The sequence below is a fragment of the Oryctolagus cuniculus genome, chromosome 7, assembly GCF_964237555.1.
Source record: "Oryctolagus cuniculus chromosome 7, mOryCun1.1, whole genome shotgun sequence".
Lineage (NCBI taxonomy): Eukaryota > Metazoa > Chordata > Mammalia > Lagomorpha > Leporidae > Oryctolagus > Oryctolagus cuniculus.
Genome location: NC_091438.1, coordinates 94,445,642 through 94,463,285, shown reverse-complemented (window position 1 = coordinate 94,463,285; position 17,644 = coordinate 94,445,642). Strand labels below are relative to the sequence as shown.

Genomic DNA, 17,644 nt, shown 5'->3' with positions numbered 1-17,644 from the left:
TAACATATCAAGTTGCTCATCAACAGTCAGGGTGAGGGTTGATCAAGTCACCGTTTCTCATAGTGTTCATTTCACTTTAACAGGTTTCCTTTTTGGTGCTCAGTTAGTTGTCACCTATCAAGGAGAACAAGTGGTATTTGTCCCTTTGGGATTGGCTTATTTCACTCAACATAATGTTTTCCAAATTCCTAACCAGGATCACTTTTCAGTTAAAATTTAAACACCTAAGAACAACTCTGTGTTAATTACAGAGTTCAACCAATGGTACTAGAACAAAAAAAATACTAAAATGGATAAAGTATTACATTGTACATCAACTGTCAGGACAAGAGCTGATCAAATCACTGTTTCTCACAGTGTCCATTTCACTTCAACAAGTTTCCCCTTTGGTGCTCAGTTAGTTGTCACCGATCACGGAGAACATATGATATTTGTCCCTTTGGGACTGGCTTAATTCACTCAGCATGATGTTTTCCAAATTCCTCCATCTTGTTGCAAATGACCGGGTTTCATTGTTTTTGACTGCTGTATAGTATTCAATAGAGTACATGTCCCATAATTTCTTTATCCAGTCTACTGTAATGGGCATTTGGGTTGGTTCCAGGTCTTAGCTATTGTGAATTGAGCTGCAATGAACATTACTGTGTAGACTGCTTTTTTGTTTGCCAATTTAAATTCCTTTGGGTAAATTCCAAGGAGTGGGATGGCTGGGTTGAATGGTAGGGTTATATTCAGGTTTCTGAGGACTCTCCAGACTGACTTCCATAGTGGCTTAACCAGTTTGCATTCCCACCAACAGTGGGTTAGTGTCCCTTTTTCCCCACATCCTCTCCAGCATCTATTGTTGGTAGATTTCTGAATGTGAGCCATTCTTCTGGGGTGAGGTGGAACCTCATTGTGGTTTTGACTTGCATTTCCCTGATTGCTAGTGATCTTGAACATTTTTTCATGTGTCTGTTGGCCATTTGGATTTCCTCTTTTGAAAAATGACTATTGAGGTCCTTGGCCCATCTCTTAAGTGGGTGTTTGTTTTGATGTTGTGGATTTTCTTGATTTCTTTGTAGATTCTGGTTATCAACCCTTTATCAGTTGCATAGTTTGCAAATATATTTTCCCATTCTCTCAGTTGTCTCTTCATTTTCCTGACTGTTTATTTTGCAGTACAAAAACTTCTCAATTTGATGCAATCCCAAATGTTAATTTTGGCTTTGACTGCCTGTGCTTCTGGGGTGTTTTCCAAGAAGTCATTGCCGGTACCTATATCTTGCAGGGTTTTTCCAATGTTCTCTAATAAATTGATGGTGTCAGGTCATAGATTTAAGTCTTTAATCCATGTTGAGTAGATTTTTGTGTAAGGTGAAAGGTAGGGGTCTTGCTTCATGATTCTGCATGTGGAAATCCAGTTTTCCCAGCACCATTTATTGAATAGACTGTCCTTACTCCAGGTATTGGTTTTGGATCCTTGATCAAATATGAGTTGGCTGTAGATGTTTGGATTGATTTCTGGTGTTTCAATTCTGTTCCATTGTCTATCCATCTGTTTCTGTACCAGTACCATGCTGTTTTGATTACAACTGCCCTGTAGTATGTCCTGAAATCTGGTATTGTGATGCCTCCAGCTTTGTTTTTGTTGTACAAGATTGCGTTAGCTATTCGAGGTCTCTTGTGCCTCCATATAAATTTCAGCACCATTTTTTCCAGATCTGAGAAGAAGGTCTTCGGTATCTTGATTGGTATTGCATTGAATCTATAAATTGCTTTTGGGAGAATGGACATTTTGATGATATTGATTCTTCCAATCCATGAGCATGGAAGATTTTTCCATTTCTTGGTATCCTCTTCTATTTCTTTCTTTAAGGTTTTGTAATTTTCATCGTAGAGATCTTTAACGTCCTTGGTTAAGTTTATTCCAAGGTATTTGATTGTTTCTGTAGCTATTGTGAATGGGATTGATCTTAGAAGTTCTTCCTCAGCCATGGCATTGTCTGTGTATACAAAGGCTGTTGATTTTTGTGCATTGATTTTATACCCTGCTACTTTGCCAAACTCTTCTATGAGTTCCAATAGTCTCTTAGTAGAGTTCTTTGGGTCCCCTAAATAAAGAATCATATCATCTGCAAAGAGGGATAGTTTGAGTTCTTCCTTCCCAATTTGTATCCCTTTAATTTCTTTTTCTTGCATAATAGCTCTGGCTAGAACTTCCAGAACTATATGGAATAGCAGTGGTGACAGTGGGCATCCCTGTCTGGTACCAGATCTCAGTGGAAATGCTTCCAACTTTTCCCCATTCAATAGGATGTTGGCTGTGGGTTTTTCATAGATTGCTTTGATTGTATTGAGGAATGTTCCTTCCAAACCCAGTTTGCTTGGAGTTTTCATCATGAAAGGGTGTTGTATTTTATCAAATGCTTTCTCTGCGCCTACTGAGATAATCATATGGTTTTTCTTCTGCAGTCTGTTAATGTGGTGTATCACATTGATTGTTTTGTGCACATTAAACCATCTCTGCATACCAGGGATAAATCCCACTTGGTCTGGGTGGATCATCTTTCTGATGTGTTGTTGCATTCTATTGGCGAGAATTTTATTGAGGACTTTTGCATCTATGTTCATCAGGGATATTGGTCTGTAATTCTCTTTCAATGCTGCATCTTTTTCCGGCTTAGGAATTAAGGTGATGCTGGCTTCATAGAAAGAATTTGGGAGGACTCCCTCTTTTTTGATTGTTCTGAATAGTTTGAGAAGAATTGAAGTCAGTTCTTCTTTAAATGTCTGGTAGAATTCAGCAGTGAATCCATCTGGTCCTGAGCTTTTCTTTGTTGGGAGGGCCTTTATTACTGTTTCAATTTCTGTCTCAGTTATGGGTCTGTTTAGGTTTTCGATGTCTTCCTGGTTCAATTTAGGTAGGTTGCATGTGTCCAGGAATCTATCCATTTCTGATAGGTTTCCCTGCTTGCTGGAATACAAGTCCTTGTAGTAATTTCTGATGATTCCTTTATTTCTGTGGTGTCTGTTGTTATGTTTCCTTTTTCATCTCTGATTTTATTGATTTGGGTCTTTTCTCTTCTTTTTTTAGTTAGTTGGGCCAATGGGGTTTCAATTTTGTTTATTTTTTCAAAAAACCAGCTCCTCGTTTGGCTGATTTTTTTGTAATGTTTTTTTTTTTTATTCAATCCTGTTGATTTCTTCTCTGATTTTAATTATTTCTCTTCTCCTACTAGATTTGGGTCTGGTTTGCTGTAGGTTTTCTAGATCCTTGAGGTGAATTGAAAGCTCATCTATTTGGTGCCTTTACAGTTTCTTGATGTAGGCATCTATTGATATAAACTTTCCTCTTAACAGTGCTTTTGCTGCATCCCATAAGTTTTGGTATGTTGTGCTGTTATCCTCATTTACTTCCAGAAAATTTTTGATTTCTCTTTTAATTTCTTCTATGACCCATTGTTCATTCAGGAGCATGTTGTTCAATCTCCATGTGTTTGCGTATGCTCTAGGGATTCCTGAGTTGCTAATTTCCAACTTCATTCCTTTATGGTCTGAGAAGCTGCATGGTATGATTCTAATTCTTTTGAATTTGCTGAGACTTGCTTTATGGCCTAGTATGTGGTCAATCCTAGAGAAGGTTCCATGTACTGCTGAGAAGAATGTAAAATCTTTAGCTGTAGGATTGAAAGTTCTGTATATATCTGTTAGATCCATTTGGGCTATAGTGTCGTTTAAATCTACTGTATCCTTGTTGATCTTCTGTCCTATTGATCTGTCTATTTCTGAGAGTGGAGTGTTGAAGTCCCCCAGTACTATTGTATTGGGGTCTAAGTCTCCCTTTAAGTCCGTTAACAAATCTTTTAGATAAACTGGTGCCCTGTAGTTAGGTGCATATACATTGATAATTGTTATATCTTCTTGTTGTATTGATCCCTTAATCATTATATAGTGCCCCTCTTTGTCTCTCTTAACAGTTTTTGTGGTAAAGTTTATGTTGTCCAATATTAAGATGGCTACGCCCGCTCTTTTTTCATTTCTGTTGGCATGGTATATCTTTTTCCAGCCTTTCACTTTCAGTCTGTATGGATCTTTGTTGGAAAGATGTGTTTCTTGTAAGCAGCAAATAGATGGGTTTTGTTCCTTAACCCAATCAGCCAATCTGTGTCTTTTAACTGGACAGTTCAGGCCGTTAACGTTCAATGTGACTAATGATAAGTGGTAACTTTGCCCTGCCATTTGCCAAAGATAAGTTCTAATATATGCTTTGAATTCCCTGTGATCTTTTGCTGTGAGGTTTCCTTCCTTTACCTTCTTTCATATTGATGACTGTGTTTCTGTGTTTCTGTGTGTAACACATCTTTAAGCATCTGTTGCAGGGCTGGACGAGTGGCAACAAATTCTTTCAATTTCTGTTTGCTATGAAAAGTCTTTATTTCACCTTCATTCACAAATGATAGCTTTGCAGGATATAATATTCTGGGCTGGCAGTTGTTCTCTCTTAGTACCTGGGCTATATCTCGCCATTCCCTCCTAGCTTGTAGAATTTCTGATGAGAAGTCAGCTGTGAGTCTGATTGGAGATCCTCTGAGAGTAATCTGACATTTCTCTCTTGCACATTTTAGGATCTTTTCTTTATGTTTCACTGTGGAGAGTTTAATTACAACGTGTTGTGGTGAGGATCTCTTTTGGTCGTGTTTATTAGGGGTTCTGTGAGCTTCCTGTACTAGGATTTCTCTGTCCTTCTCCAAACTTGGGAAATTTTCTGCTAATATCTCACTAAAAAGGCCTTCTAATCCTTTCTCCCTCTCCATGCCTTCAGGAACTCCTAGAACCTGAATGTTGGGTTTTTTAATAGTATCCTGAAGATTCCTGACAATATGTTTTAGATTTCTAATTTCCTCTTCTTTTCTTTGGTCTGACTGTATCCTTTCCTGTTCTCTGTCTTCTAAGTCCGATATTCTCTCTTCTGCTTCACCCATTCTGTTTGTAAGGCTCTCTATTGTGTTTTTCATTTGATCTATTGAATTCTTCACTTCATTATGATTTCTCGTCACTATCACAGTTTCCTGTTGTACTAGTTGTTTTGTTTCATTTTGATTCCTCCTTAATATTTCATTTTCACGAGAGAGATTTTATATCTTGTCCATTAATGATTTCTATAGTTCAAGAATTTGTTTTTGAGAACTTCTTAATGTTCTTATCAATTTTTTGAGATTTGATTCTTGCATTTCTTCTATCTCATCATCTTCATAATCTTGAATTGGGGTGTCTTTTTCATTTGGGGTGGTCATGGTGACTTCCTTGTTTTTATTACCTCGGTTTTTGCGTTTGTTATTTGGCATATTGGAGATATTTGGTTTCTTCACTGTGGTGCTTTTTCTTGTTATACTATGACTCTAGATTAAGTGGACTGTCTGTTTTTGATGGAGCCTTAGAGGCTTGAGATGGGTGTGGCCTGAGAGCTCTGTTTGGTGTGCCAAAGGTGACACTCCCAGGTTAGGCATGGTAGATCTCTCTCTCTCTCTTTATTTCTTTTTTTGATTCAAAAGGAAAGTAATTCCGCACAGCTGAATGAAGTTGGAGGTAGTTAGCAGGCAAATGATATACCCATAGGAGTCAGAGATCGGAAGCTCTTTCCCAAGGACCACACAGGGAATCTGTTCTGCCCTCAGAGTGGGCTCAAATTCTCCTTCAGTCTCCCACTGGGTTGCCAAAGTTACGGAATTGTAGCGTCTCTGGAGAGTACTCACGTGAATTCCGTGAGTTCTCTCCCCCACCATCTCTTTTTTCACAGTCTCAGTTTAGTAGCACGCCAAATTTACTAGGTCCTAATCTCCTGTTAATTCGCCCTGCCCAGAGTCAGGTTTTTCTGCTAGGCTCAGGGCCGGTGCAGACCTGATGTCGCTCTGCTTATGATGTATGTCCAAGATGGCGCCTGCTCTTTGTCTTGCTCACCCTTGAGAGGTGAGCGGAGAGAGAGAAACCCGTGTCCGTACCAGTCACTTTTTTTTTCTCTCTCTCTCTCTCTTCTAGTTAGCCTGGTGAACTTTTCCCCCCCCGGGGGTCATTCCTTCTAGTCTCCTCTCTCCGCTTGCCTGCCGGTGTCTCAGGCTATTGAGGTTCGGCTCACCTCGCGTTCCAGCGCTGGTGTGTTGAGTCTGCCGCTGGTGTCCCGAACTGTGGGCTCCCACGCTCTCCACGCAGGTCCACTGTGAATCACGCATTCCGGAAGAGTTTCTTCTGCTGTTTCTTCCCCTACTCTTCCTTGAACCTGCAGTATCTCCACTTTTATTAAACTGTCTCTCCCCAGACTATCAATGTGCTCCCTTCCTATTCCGCTGGAAAGCCTTGACGAGGTGGCAAAAACAATCTAAATGAAAGATCCTGCTGAACAAGACCCTAGCGGAAGGAACAGGCCATCAAGGAGGGAGGCGCCTTTCTCTGAAGGGAGGAAGGAACCTCCACTGTGATACAGCCTTGACTACACAAGTTCAGAGTTGGTGAACTCAAGGGGCTTCCATAGCCTAGACAGCTCATGGCAAGATCCTCGGGTGATTGCTGACACCATAAATAAGAGTGCCAATTGTTAAATCTATAATAGGAGTCACTAGGTACAGGCTCCCCACGTAGGATCTCTGTCCTTAATGTGTTTTACTATGAAACTTAAAAACAACATTACTAGTCAAACAATACCCTATACCTTGTGTGGTTGTGTGAGTACAGCCTGTTGAAATCCTTGCTTAGTATATACTAAGTTGATATGTATATGAAGGTAATTGAAAATGAAACTCGATGAAGGGCAGGATGGGAGAGGGAGTGGGAGAGGGGAGAGCCATGGGAGGGAGGGAGGTTGGGGCGGGGCGGGGGGGAATCCACAACAATACAAAAGTTGCACTTTGTAAATTCACATTTATTAAATAATAAAAAGAATAAAAAAAAAGAGGTGCAATCGAAAGTCAGAGCTCCATGCGCACTCGGACTTAGCCCTAATGGTAGAGCTAGAAACATGCCAGGGGATTCCAAATCAATCCCATCAAGGTGGCATGTACCAATGCCATCTCACTAGTCAAAGTGATCAGTTTCAGTTCATAATTGATCACAGTGATAGGATTAAGTGTCAAAGGGATTACATAAACAAAACTAATCATAACTGCTAATCATAACTGATAGAATTAAAAAGGAGAGATCTCTTTCTCACTGTCTATAACTCTACCTGTCAAATAAATAAAAACTAAAAAAAAAAAAAAAAGAGAGAACAATCGAACATGGGAAGCAGGATACACAGAGACTCATAGAAAGCTCATGAGAGTTTCGCAGACATAAAAAGCCAAGACATTGTGGCAAAAAAAAAAAAAAAAAAAAAAAAACAGCCGGCGCCGTGGCTCAATAGGCTAATCCTCCACCTTGCGGCGCCGGTGGTGTTCTAGTCCCGGTTGGGGTGCCGGATTCTGTCCCGGTTGCCCCTCTTCCAGGCCAGCTCTCTGCTATGGCCAGGGAGTGCAGTGGAGGATGGCCCAAGTCCTTGGGCCCTGCACCCCATGGGAGACCAGGAAAAAAAGCACCTGGATCCTGGCTCCTGCCATCGGATCAGCGCGGTGCGCCGGCTGCAGTGGCGGCCATTGGAGGGTGATCCAACGGCAAAAGGAAGACCTTTCTCTCTCTGTCTCTCTCTCTCACTGTCCACTCTGCCTGTCCAAAAAAAAAAAAAAAAAAAAAAAAAAAACACAACAACAACAACTAAATGAAAGATCTCTGTGAGATCCCAGTGGAAAGAAGGGGCCATCAAAGAAGAAAGAAGGAGGTACCTTTCTCTGAAGGGAGGAGAGAACTTTCATTTTGACTCTGGCCTTGTCTAAATAAGATTGGAGTTTGTGAACTCAGAGGCTTCCATAGCCTTGGCAGCTCATGACAAGAGCCTCAGGTGATTACTGATGTCATAAAAAAGAGTGTCAATTGTTAAATCAACAACAGGAGTCACTGTACACTTGCTCCCCATGTAGGATCTCTGTCCTTAATGTGTTGTGCTATGCGAATTAACGGTAAAACTGTTTCTCAAGCAGTACTTTATACTTTGTGTGCTTGGTTTGCTGAATGTCCCTCTGCTTGTCTGATGCTCTCTACAGATCTGTACTCCGGACTTGGTGGTATTCCTGGCGTGCGCCAATCAGAGGCTCAAAGAGAGGTTAATGAGGCGTGCGGAACAACAGGGGCGTCCTGATGACAATCTGAAAGCCACCCAGAGGAGACTAACAAACTTCAAGCAGAACGCTACTCCACTGGTTAAATATTTCCAGGAGAAGGGGCTCATCATGACAGTAAGTTGGCTCTGTCTTCCTATGCCCTGTACAAGAATAGTCTCCGATTTCTGATAAGCTTGTGTTCTTGCTTAGAAATGCTCTGCGCCTTAAAAAGTGTCTTTTGGAGGTACATAATCAATGAAAAAAAGATCATTTAATCTAACTTTTCTTTATTAAACTGTAATGATAAAAATAAACTCTTCCATTTTAGTTTATCTTTTACAAAAGGTGATAAATTTTAACATTGGCTAGACGCCTGCAGCAAAACGTAGTAACTACTTGGGTATTTTTAAGCAGTTTTCACCCAGCTTCTCAACTCTTCCATCTTTGGAAACCCAACAAAACGGATAGACTTATAAATCCACAGCTGGTGTGGTGTCATAGTAGACTTAAATTGGAAGTTAGGCTTTATTCATCAAAGTGCGCCACATAAAGAAATGAGATTCTGACTGCACACCAAAAAAAAAAAGCTTCCTGAGGGTTTGACTCATCCTAAAGAAATGATAGCATATCCAAATGGGAGGTATTCATCTTTTTGCTCCATTTGGTGCAGTACAGATATTAGCATTTTCCTCAATGTGTAGTTCATTTTGTGATTAGTGAGATTCAATGCACCAGTGAAGAATGAGGCTGAATATTGAGATAATGCAGTTCTCAGAATCTAGGACATCAGAGGTGCTTGATTAAACTGTTGACCCCCAATATCATATTGAGTATGAAAGCAGAGAGTACACAAAGAGGACCACAGGACAGCTGAAGAAAGCACTTTATGCAAGAGGATGCTAAAACCCCGGCAGCTCCGTGACGGCTGGGTGTTGGCAGACATCAGTAGAACTCTCAGCCCTTGGGCCCTTCTCATCCAATGAAAGATTCTTGTCTGGTGGGGGTAAGAGTGAGGCTTGCCCATCATCCCAAACTGTGCATCATAAAATGCATGGAAAATGTTTTTCAGAAGGCCAAGGTAAATCAACTGAAGCCCATCCACAGAGCTCCTGTGACCTAAAACAGTTTTTGGCTTCATGTTCATTGCACTAAATGCCCTTGGACCTGAGATAGTTACGACATTTGAGTAATAACCTCTTTGCAGCCTTGGAATATTTATTGCAATTTGCTCTTTGAGTCAAAGTTGTCGTGTCAATGAGTTGTAAATCTGATCTGAAAATTGTTCACAATGCCAGAGTTCATTGTCTAAAACAGGCATTGACTAATAGGAAAGATTGCAGAAAAGCAGGGAAGCTGTTTTTTTGGCTGTTTCTGGTTGGAGTTGTGTGCTTTTCTCATCCATTATCCATGCTGAGTTCTGCATTATGTCCTGAAAAAAGAAATTTACCCTGCAGACCAAACCCCAATTGCAAGGTGCAGAGATGGAGTTGTAATTGACATGGCAACGCTTCAAGGTTTTACCAGTGCCTCTGATTACTCCCTACATGTCACGTGCGTCATCACAAGCAGAGCAGATTTCCCAAACGAATGCAGAGAGGGGACTGTTAATTTACTAATATTTTGCATGGAGGTGAAATGCCGTTGCCTGTAATTGAGGGAGTCGATAATGATGTGGATGACAGCCTATAACCTCACTTCCTAGAACCAAATGGGCTTTAAGATAAATGCCTCTAATTACTGGGGGAAAACTTGCCTTGCAAAGTCACCTTTTGAAAAACATTGAACACGAACAGGCTGAGGTCTGGGGAATATAATTGGAAGATTAGTCTGACAGCAGAGCGCTTGCTGCATCCTGAAACATGTGTCTTCTTTCAGAACCTGGATCACAGTTCACTTTAGTAATTAAAATCTATTTGTAGCACTTCTGCTTTTAAGGGTGAGTTAAGGGATAAAAAATGATGACTGTTATTAATCTTAGGCATTTTAAGATTTTTAATGAAAATCTGAGCGTTAGTAGTTCTAAATGAAATACTGCCTTTTCTTTGTACTGCTTTTTTCTTTTTCTTCTGCTTGCCTCTCCTAAGTGATTCGCTTATTCATTGAGTAAATATTTATACAGAACCAAGATACACCGCTAGGTAGCAGGGTGCAAAGCTAAATAAGCAAAGTGTGAGGATCTTCATTTTATTCGCTGACATATTGAACACTGCCTGCCTGGTACACAGTAAGTTCCCTGTAAAGGAGCAGAGCGTAGAGTCTGTTGGAAAGAGACATCGAACGATGGATTATGGAGTGTGGAGACTGTTAGCAGCTGGGAGGACCGTGGTGAGTTATTAAGTGTGAGAATGTGCAGGGTGCTTCACACAGGTGAGGGATTGGAACTCTCTGAGATGAACAGAACAGAGTGGCTCTCCCTACCACCACGTAGGGTAGATCATTTCTCTGTGCAAGGTCCTGAAGGATTACAGGGACCACCTCATCTTGGTGCCCCTCTTCCCTAGGGCTTTGAAGTCTGATACCTCTCGCTTGAAACCCCAGCTTCACGGTCAATGTATTTCGTGATGCCCCCCAACGTACAAACCTTTAGGTCTTTCTCTGTCACTGCATTGGAGATGATGTTACCTACCCTGTGTTGTCATGCCGGCTAAAAGAGAATATGTGCAACATGACCAACAGTAGGATTGTCTTTAAGATGCAGCCTTTTTACTGCTTCAGATTCCAGCTCATCACCTACCCCCGCCCCCTGCAACCTCCTGCGGGTTACTCATCTTCCCTGTGACTCATATACTTTACCTGCAAAACTGGTGTAACCATCAATCCTACCTCAGAGTGATTATGAGGGTTAAATAGAGGCCAGGTGCTTAGAACAGCACTTGGAACATTGTAAGGGTAATTTACATGACTGATATTATTTTTATGATTTTTTATTTCTTCCTGTCTGTTCCTTGCACTGTAATGATTATCTTTTAGAACCTACAGTTACCTCGGACAATTCTGGGCTCTTTGAGGGAACTCTGTTGATTGTTCTCTAATGGATAGGTTATTGAAGAAATCCAAATGAGTAATTTAGATTTTTTAAACTTTGTGCTCAATTTACTTTTTAAGGTGTCTGTTAATCAGTTGTAAAGTTAATCATAGGTTTTCTTTAATGTCTCTATTATTCCTATAATCATGCCATGGAATGTCTGTGAATAATGACCTTGAATTGTAACAGGTGTCAGTCAATTTTTACTTCTTTTTACTTCATCAGTTACAGTGTATCTGTTGGTAGATTAGACTAAAGGACAATACTAGTTTGACAGAAAAACGAATAAAGATAGCAAGGGAAATGATTGCATTGCCTGAATATTATATTTTATTGATAATGGTTCCCATCACATGGACCTCTTTATTTCTGAATTTTTTTATTTGGCAGACAGAGAGCTCTTACCCATTGGTTCACTCTCCAATGCCTGAAATGGCCAGTGCTGGGCAAGGCCAAAGTTGGGGGGGGGTACTTAACTCAGGTCTCAATGTGTGGGGCAGGGGCCCAATCACTTGAGCCATCATTGCTGACCCCCAGGATCCACATTAGCAAGAAACTGGAATCGAGAGCAGAGCCAGGACTCGAACCCAGGCATTGCAATATGGGAGGCAATTGCCTTATTCAGTGTTTTAACCACTAGAACAAACTCCTGTCCCTATTTTTATTCTTTTATTTTACATTTCTGTATACAGCTAGATATGCAAGTATGAATGAAAATTATGTGAAATCATAAGACTTGTATGAGGATATTAGGAACATCTTCATAGAATCTTCTCAAACAGGTGTATATGTTGTTTTCAGCTTACTGTAGGACTGGATATAATTTCCCATTATGTTTTTTTAAATATTTATTTATTTATTTGAAAGTCAGAGTTATACAGAGAGAGCAGAGGCAGAGGGGGGGTTCACTTCCCAATTGGCCGCAATAGCTGAAGCTGCACCAATCCAAAGCCAGGAGCCAGGAGCTTCTTCCCGGTCTCCCACATGGGTGCTGGGGCCCAAGGACTTGGGCCATCTTCTACTGCTTTCCCATGCCATAGCAGAGAACTGAATCAGAAGAGGAGCAGCTGGGACTAGAACCAGTGCCCATATGGGATGCCGGCGCTTCAGGCCAGGGCATTAACCTGTTGCGAAACAGCACCAGTCCCTTCCCATTATGTTTTACAGCTTTATGTCTGTGAATGAAGATTAAGGAGTTGTGCATTCCCAAAGTTTGTCATAAGTTTGGAGTTTGTCTGCTGTTTCCTAGCGTCAGTCAGGTCTCATAATATTTTGTAGCACTTAGACTTGGTAAAACTGTGTAATTCTTATTTTTGTTTTTAAAAGATGTATGTATGTATTTATTTATTTGAAAGAGTTACAGAGATGCAGAGGCAGAGGCAGAGAGAGAGAGAGAGATCTTCCACCCACTGGTTCACTCCCCAAATGGCTGCAACAGCTGGAACCAAACCAATCCAAAGCCAGGAGCCAGAAGCTTCTGCTGGGTCTTTCATGTGGGTGCAGGGGCCCAAGGACTTGGGCCATCTTCCACTGCTTTCCCAGATCATAGCAGAGAGCTGAATCAGAAGTGGAGCAGCCAGGTCTTGAACTGGTGCCCATATGGGACGCTGGTACTGCAGGCTCGGTTTTACCCACTCACCACAGTGCCAGCCCAAAACTGTGTAACTCTTACACAACAGCCAGGACTGACCAGATTGAAGCCAGGAGCCAGGGGCTTCTTGTGAGTCTCTCACATGGGTTGAAGAGGCCCAGTCATTTGGACCATCTTCTACTGCTTTCCCAGGTGCATTAGCAGGGAACTGGATAAAAAGAGGAACAGCCCAGACTCAAACCAGCACCCATATGGGATACCAGCACCATAGGCCACGGCTTTACCCACTATGCCACAACACCAGCCCCAATAATTTTTTATCTTTATTTTAAAAACTTTGAAAGTCAAAAACGCTCATCTTTTTTTATTACTCCTCATCAAGCTGGAACGCTTTTCAAAGCAAACAGGACAGGTCAAATCTTTTAAAAAATATGTGCAATTCTGTTTGTTTTTAAAGACATGAGTATTTTTAAGTGCTTGAAAAATAACAGGAAAGCTTTAATATTTGTTATTTTCTAAAATTCATTCAAAGCCTTGTGTCTTTGGATGTTCTATTCAGCCAGAAAAAAACACGCAACTTACTGGAGAAATGGTTGCAAGCTCATGTGTATTGAATAAATACTGCTTCCTAGGGATGATAACCATTGAAAATCCACCTTTACCTTTAGATTGAGAAGTAAGCAAAGGGTCATTTTTCTTCTGGACTTTTAGTAGGAAGAAGCAGGAGAAGTATAACTTAAAATGAGCAGGAGGGATGTACGAAGAGATCCACTGATTCATACACAGATTACCAAATGGATCTCTTCAGCCAGGATAAGCACGGGCTGAAAAATGTCAAAATCAGGATTATTTTTTATTTATCAGTACCAATTTTCCACTGAATGGACAAGGAACCATAGCAAGATCATACTAGTATATAGAAAGATAAATAGATCAGTGATCCCTAACTTTAGTATTTGATAACAGATCAGGAAAAAATATTTATTTATTTTTTAAACAGGCGGAGTGGACAGTGAGAGAGAGAGAGAGAGAGAGAGAGAGAGGGAGAAAGGTCTTCCTTTTGATGTTGGTTCACCCTCCAACAGCTGCCGCGGCTGGCACGCTGCGGCCGGTGCACCACGCTGATCCGATGGCAGGAGCCAGGTGCTTCTCCTGGTCTCCCATGGGGTGCAGGGCCCAAGCACCTGGGCCATCCTCCGCTGCACTCCCGGGCCACAGCAGAGAGCTGGCCTGGAAGAGGGGCAACCAGGACAGAACCCGGCAGCCCGACCGGGACTAGAACCTGGTGTGCCAGCGCCACAAGGCGGAGGATTAGCCTAGTGAGCCGCGGTGCTGGCCGAAAAAATATTTTTTAAGATGGGGCTAAGATGAAATTGACTTTTTAAATTTTTTTTTAAAGTAAAGGCATTAGGCCGGCGCCGCAGCTCACTAGGCTAATCCTCCACCTTGCAGCTCGAGCACATTGGGTTCTAGTCCCGGTCGGGGCGCCAGATTCTGTCCTGGTTGCCCCTCTTCCAGGCCAGCTCTCTGCTGTGGCCAGAGAGTGCAGTGGAGGATGGCCCAAGTACTTGGGCCCTGCACCCCATGGGAGACCAGGAGAAGTACCAGGCTCCTGCCATCGGATCAGCGTGGTGCGCCGGCCGCAGCACGCTGGCCGCGGCGGCCGTTGGAGGGTGAACCAACGGCAAAAGGAAGACCTTTCTCTCTGTCTCTCTCTCTCACTGTCCACTCTGCCTGTCAAAAAAAAAAAAAAAAAAAAAGTAAAGGCATTAGAAAAAGGCACCATCTCTCATTGCCATTGTTTGAAAGGTATATTTTTAACACAAAATATATTAGGGATGATATAGCTATAAATAAAGCCTCAAATACTTGGTTTTTACCAAAACTCTCAACATTTGCCTTATTTCTCTCATTTTGCTATGGGTCAGGGATACTTCATCACAAACTAACATCAATGCCAGGAACCAATGACATAGAGAACTCATCCTTGTCCAAACCATATTTATTTATTCTCCAGACATTGGCCCCGAGCACCAGATAACCTCATTTGCTCTGTAATTGCCTAATTTTTCCCATATCACTTCCTTCACATTTGAGATTCCCTTCATTATGTACTCCAGACTTGTCACTAAAATGACGTAATTCTCATCCCATCAGACACTCCTACTCAAAGGAAAAATAAAGAATAGTAAACATTAATGTAGACAGAATTGTCAAATAATCATTTGCTAATTACCTTGAAACTTAATAGAAATCACTCATAACATTTAAACACAAGTACACTGATCCCTAAACTCTCGATGCACAGACAATAATGAATTACCAACGAACTCAATTGCATCACTGTACAGGGCAGTGGAAATTGAAGAAAAGAAAAGCCTAGGGAGAAATAAGCAAAATAAATCCCCAGGAGATGCAACAACCCACCTAAACATAAGAAAGACAGAGAAAACATTCGATGCCAATTTCTCCAAAACAAGCCCATCCTCCTAAAGAAGGAGGAAAATCATTACTGCTTTTCAGTGGGTAAGAGGTTGGTAAATTTGCAATGTGTAACATATAATGAAGCTGTATTTCCATTACCACTGATGCATTGTATCCCATTTTAATATCCATTATCCTGTACCTGAAAGCTCCTTGAAATTCCTATTTGGTGGATTTCATAGCTAAGAAAAGAGTCAAGTCCGAGGTGGAGTTTAGATTTCAAAGGCTAGAAAGTAACAAAGACAATAGAAATATTCCGGAAGGTATTTACTTGGATAACAACAATGGATATGTGCACCTGAATATATGACCCTCGAAATTGCTTTCTAGTTGGCTCACAGTATTTTGAAATTAAGTAGACAGTGCCTTCTGGCATGAAACCTGATACAGATATAACCTCAATATCAAGTCCCAGAAGTAACATGAAAACCTGAGAAATATCCATTTTGACTTTAATAAAGAGCAGTTTGTAAGGAATCACATTCTTTGGGCAATAAGCATTTATCAACTCCTGCTGTGTGGGGAGTTAGCAAGACAGTGCTTCTCTGAAAGTACTGTGCTTACTTCAGCAGGGCAACATCTGTGTTACTCTTTTCACACAGGTCTTTGCAGTCTTGGTTTTAAAATAGCCAGAACTAAACTGAAAAGTGTGTATTATTACCTTCATAAACTGTCATTATCAAGGGCTCTAAAAGCTAAAATACTATGATGCAAGTTTGTTTTTTCAACTTTTATTTAATAAATATAAATTTCCAAAGTACAACTTTTGGATTATAGCAGCTTTTTCCCCCCATAACCTCCCTCCCACCTGCAGCCATCCCATCTTCCACTCCCTCTCCCATCCCATTCTTCATCAAGGTTCATTTTCAATTAGCTTTATATAAAGAAGACCAACTCTATAATATAGAGATTTCAATAGTTTGCACCCACACAGACACACAAAGTATAAAGTACTGTTTGAGTAGTAGTTTTACCGTTAATTTGCATAGTACTACACATTAAGGTCAGAGATCCTACATGGGGAGCAAGTGCACAGTGACTCCTGTTGTTGATTTAACAATTGACACTCTTTTTCATGACATCAGTAATCACTCGAGGCTCTTGTCATGAGCTGCCAAGGCTATGGAAGCCTCTGAGTTCACAAACTCCGATCTTATTTAGACAAGGCCGGAGTCAAAGTGAAAGTTCTCTCCTCCCTTCAGAGAAAGGTACCTCCTTCTTTGATGGCCCCTTCTTTCCACTGGATCTCACTCACAGAGATCTTTCATTTAGGTCGTTTGTTTTTTTTTTTGTTTGTTTGTTTGTTTGTTTTTGCCACAGTGCCTTGGCTCTCCATGCCTGTGACACTCTCATGGGCTTTTTAGCCAGATCCAAATGCCTTAAGGGCTGATTCTGAGGCCAGAGTGCTGTTTAGGACATCTGCCATTCTATGAGTCTGCTGTGTATCCTGCTTTCCATGTAGGATCATTCTCTCCTTTTTAATTCTATCAATTGTTATTTGCAGACACTGGTCTTATTTATGTAATCCCTTTGACACTAAATTCTATCTTTTTTATCAATTATGAACTTAAACTGATCACTTTAACAAGTAAGATGGCATTGGTACATGCCACCTTGATGGAATTGAATTGGAATCCCCCTGGCACGTTTCTAGCTCTACCATTAGGGCCAAGTCCAAGTGATCATGTGCTGAACTGTACATCTCCTCCCTCTCTTATTCCCACTCTTATATTTAACAGGGATCACTTTTCAGTTAATTTTAAATGCCTATTGTGTGTTAATTAAAGAGTTCAACCAATGGTATTAAATAGAACAAAAAAATACTAAAAGGAATAAAATAGTAAGTTGTTCCTTAACAGCGAAGACAAGGGCTGATCTAGTCATTGTTTCTCATAGTGTCCATTTCACTTCTACAGATTTCCTTTTAGGTGCTCAGTTAGTTGTCACCAATCAGGGAGAACATATGATATTTGTCCCTTTGGGACTGGCTTATTTCACTCAGCATGATATTTTCCAGATTCCTCCATTTTGTTGCAAATGACCGGATTTCATTTTTTTTTACTGCTGTATAGTATTCTGTAGAGTACATGTCCCTTAATTTCTTTATCCAGTCTACTGTTGATGGGCATTTGGGTTGATTCCATGTCTTAGCTATTGTGAATTGAGCTGCAATAAACATTGAGGTGCAGACAGCTCTTTTATTTGCAAATTTAATTTCCTTTGGGTAAATTCCAAGAGTGGGATGGCTAGGTTGTATGGTAGGGTTATATTCAGGTTTCTGAGGACTCTCCAGACTGACTTCCATAGTGGCTTAACCAGTTTGCATTCCCACCAACAGTGGGTTAGTGTCCCTTTTTCCCCACATCCTCTCCAGCATCT

The 17,644-nt window shown here is 41.0% G+C and overlaps 1 protein-coding gene across 2 annotated transcripts in view; it reads left to right on the top strand.

Annotated features, from left to right (window-relative positions):
• The window catches only part of AK5 (adenylate kinase 5), a 279,780-nt gene that overhangs the window by 67,204 nt on the left and 194,932 nt on the right, over positions 1 to 17,644 (top strand). For both annotated transcript variants that reach the window (XM_070078235.1, XM_070078236.1), the window contains exon 6: positions 8,109 to 8,300. In XM_070078235.1, coding sequence (XP_069934336.1) covers positions 8,109 to 8,300 — 192 coding nt within the window. The remainder of the gene's footprint in view (positions 1 to 8,108; positions 8,301 to 17,644) is intronic.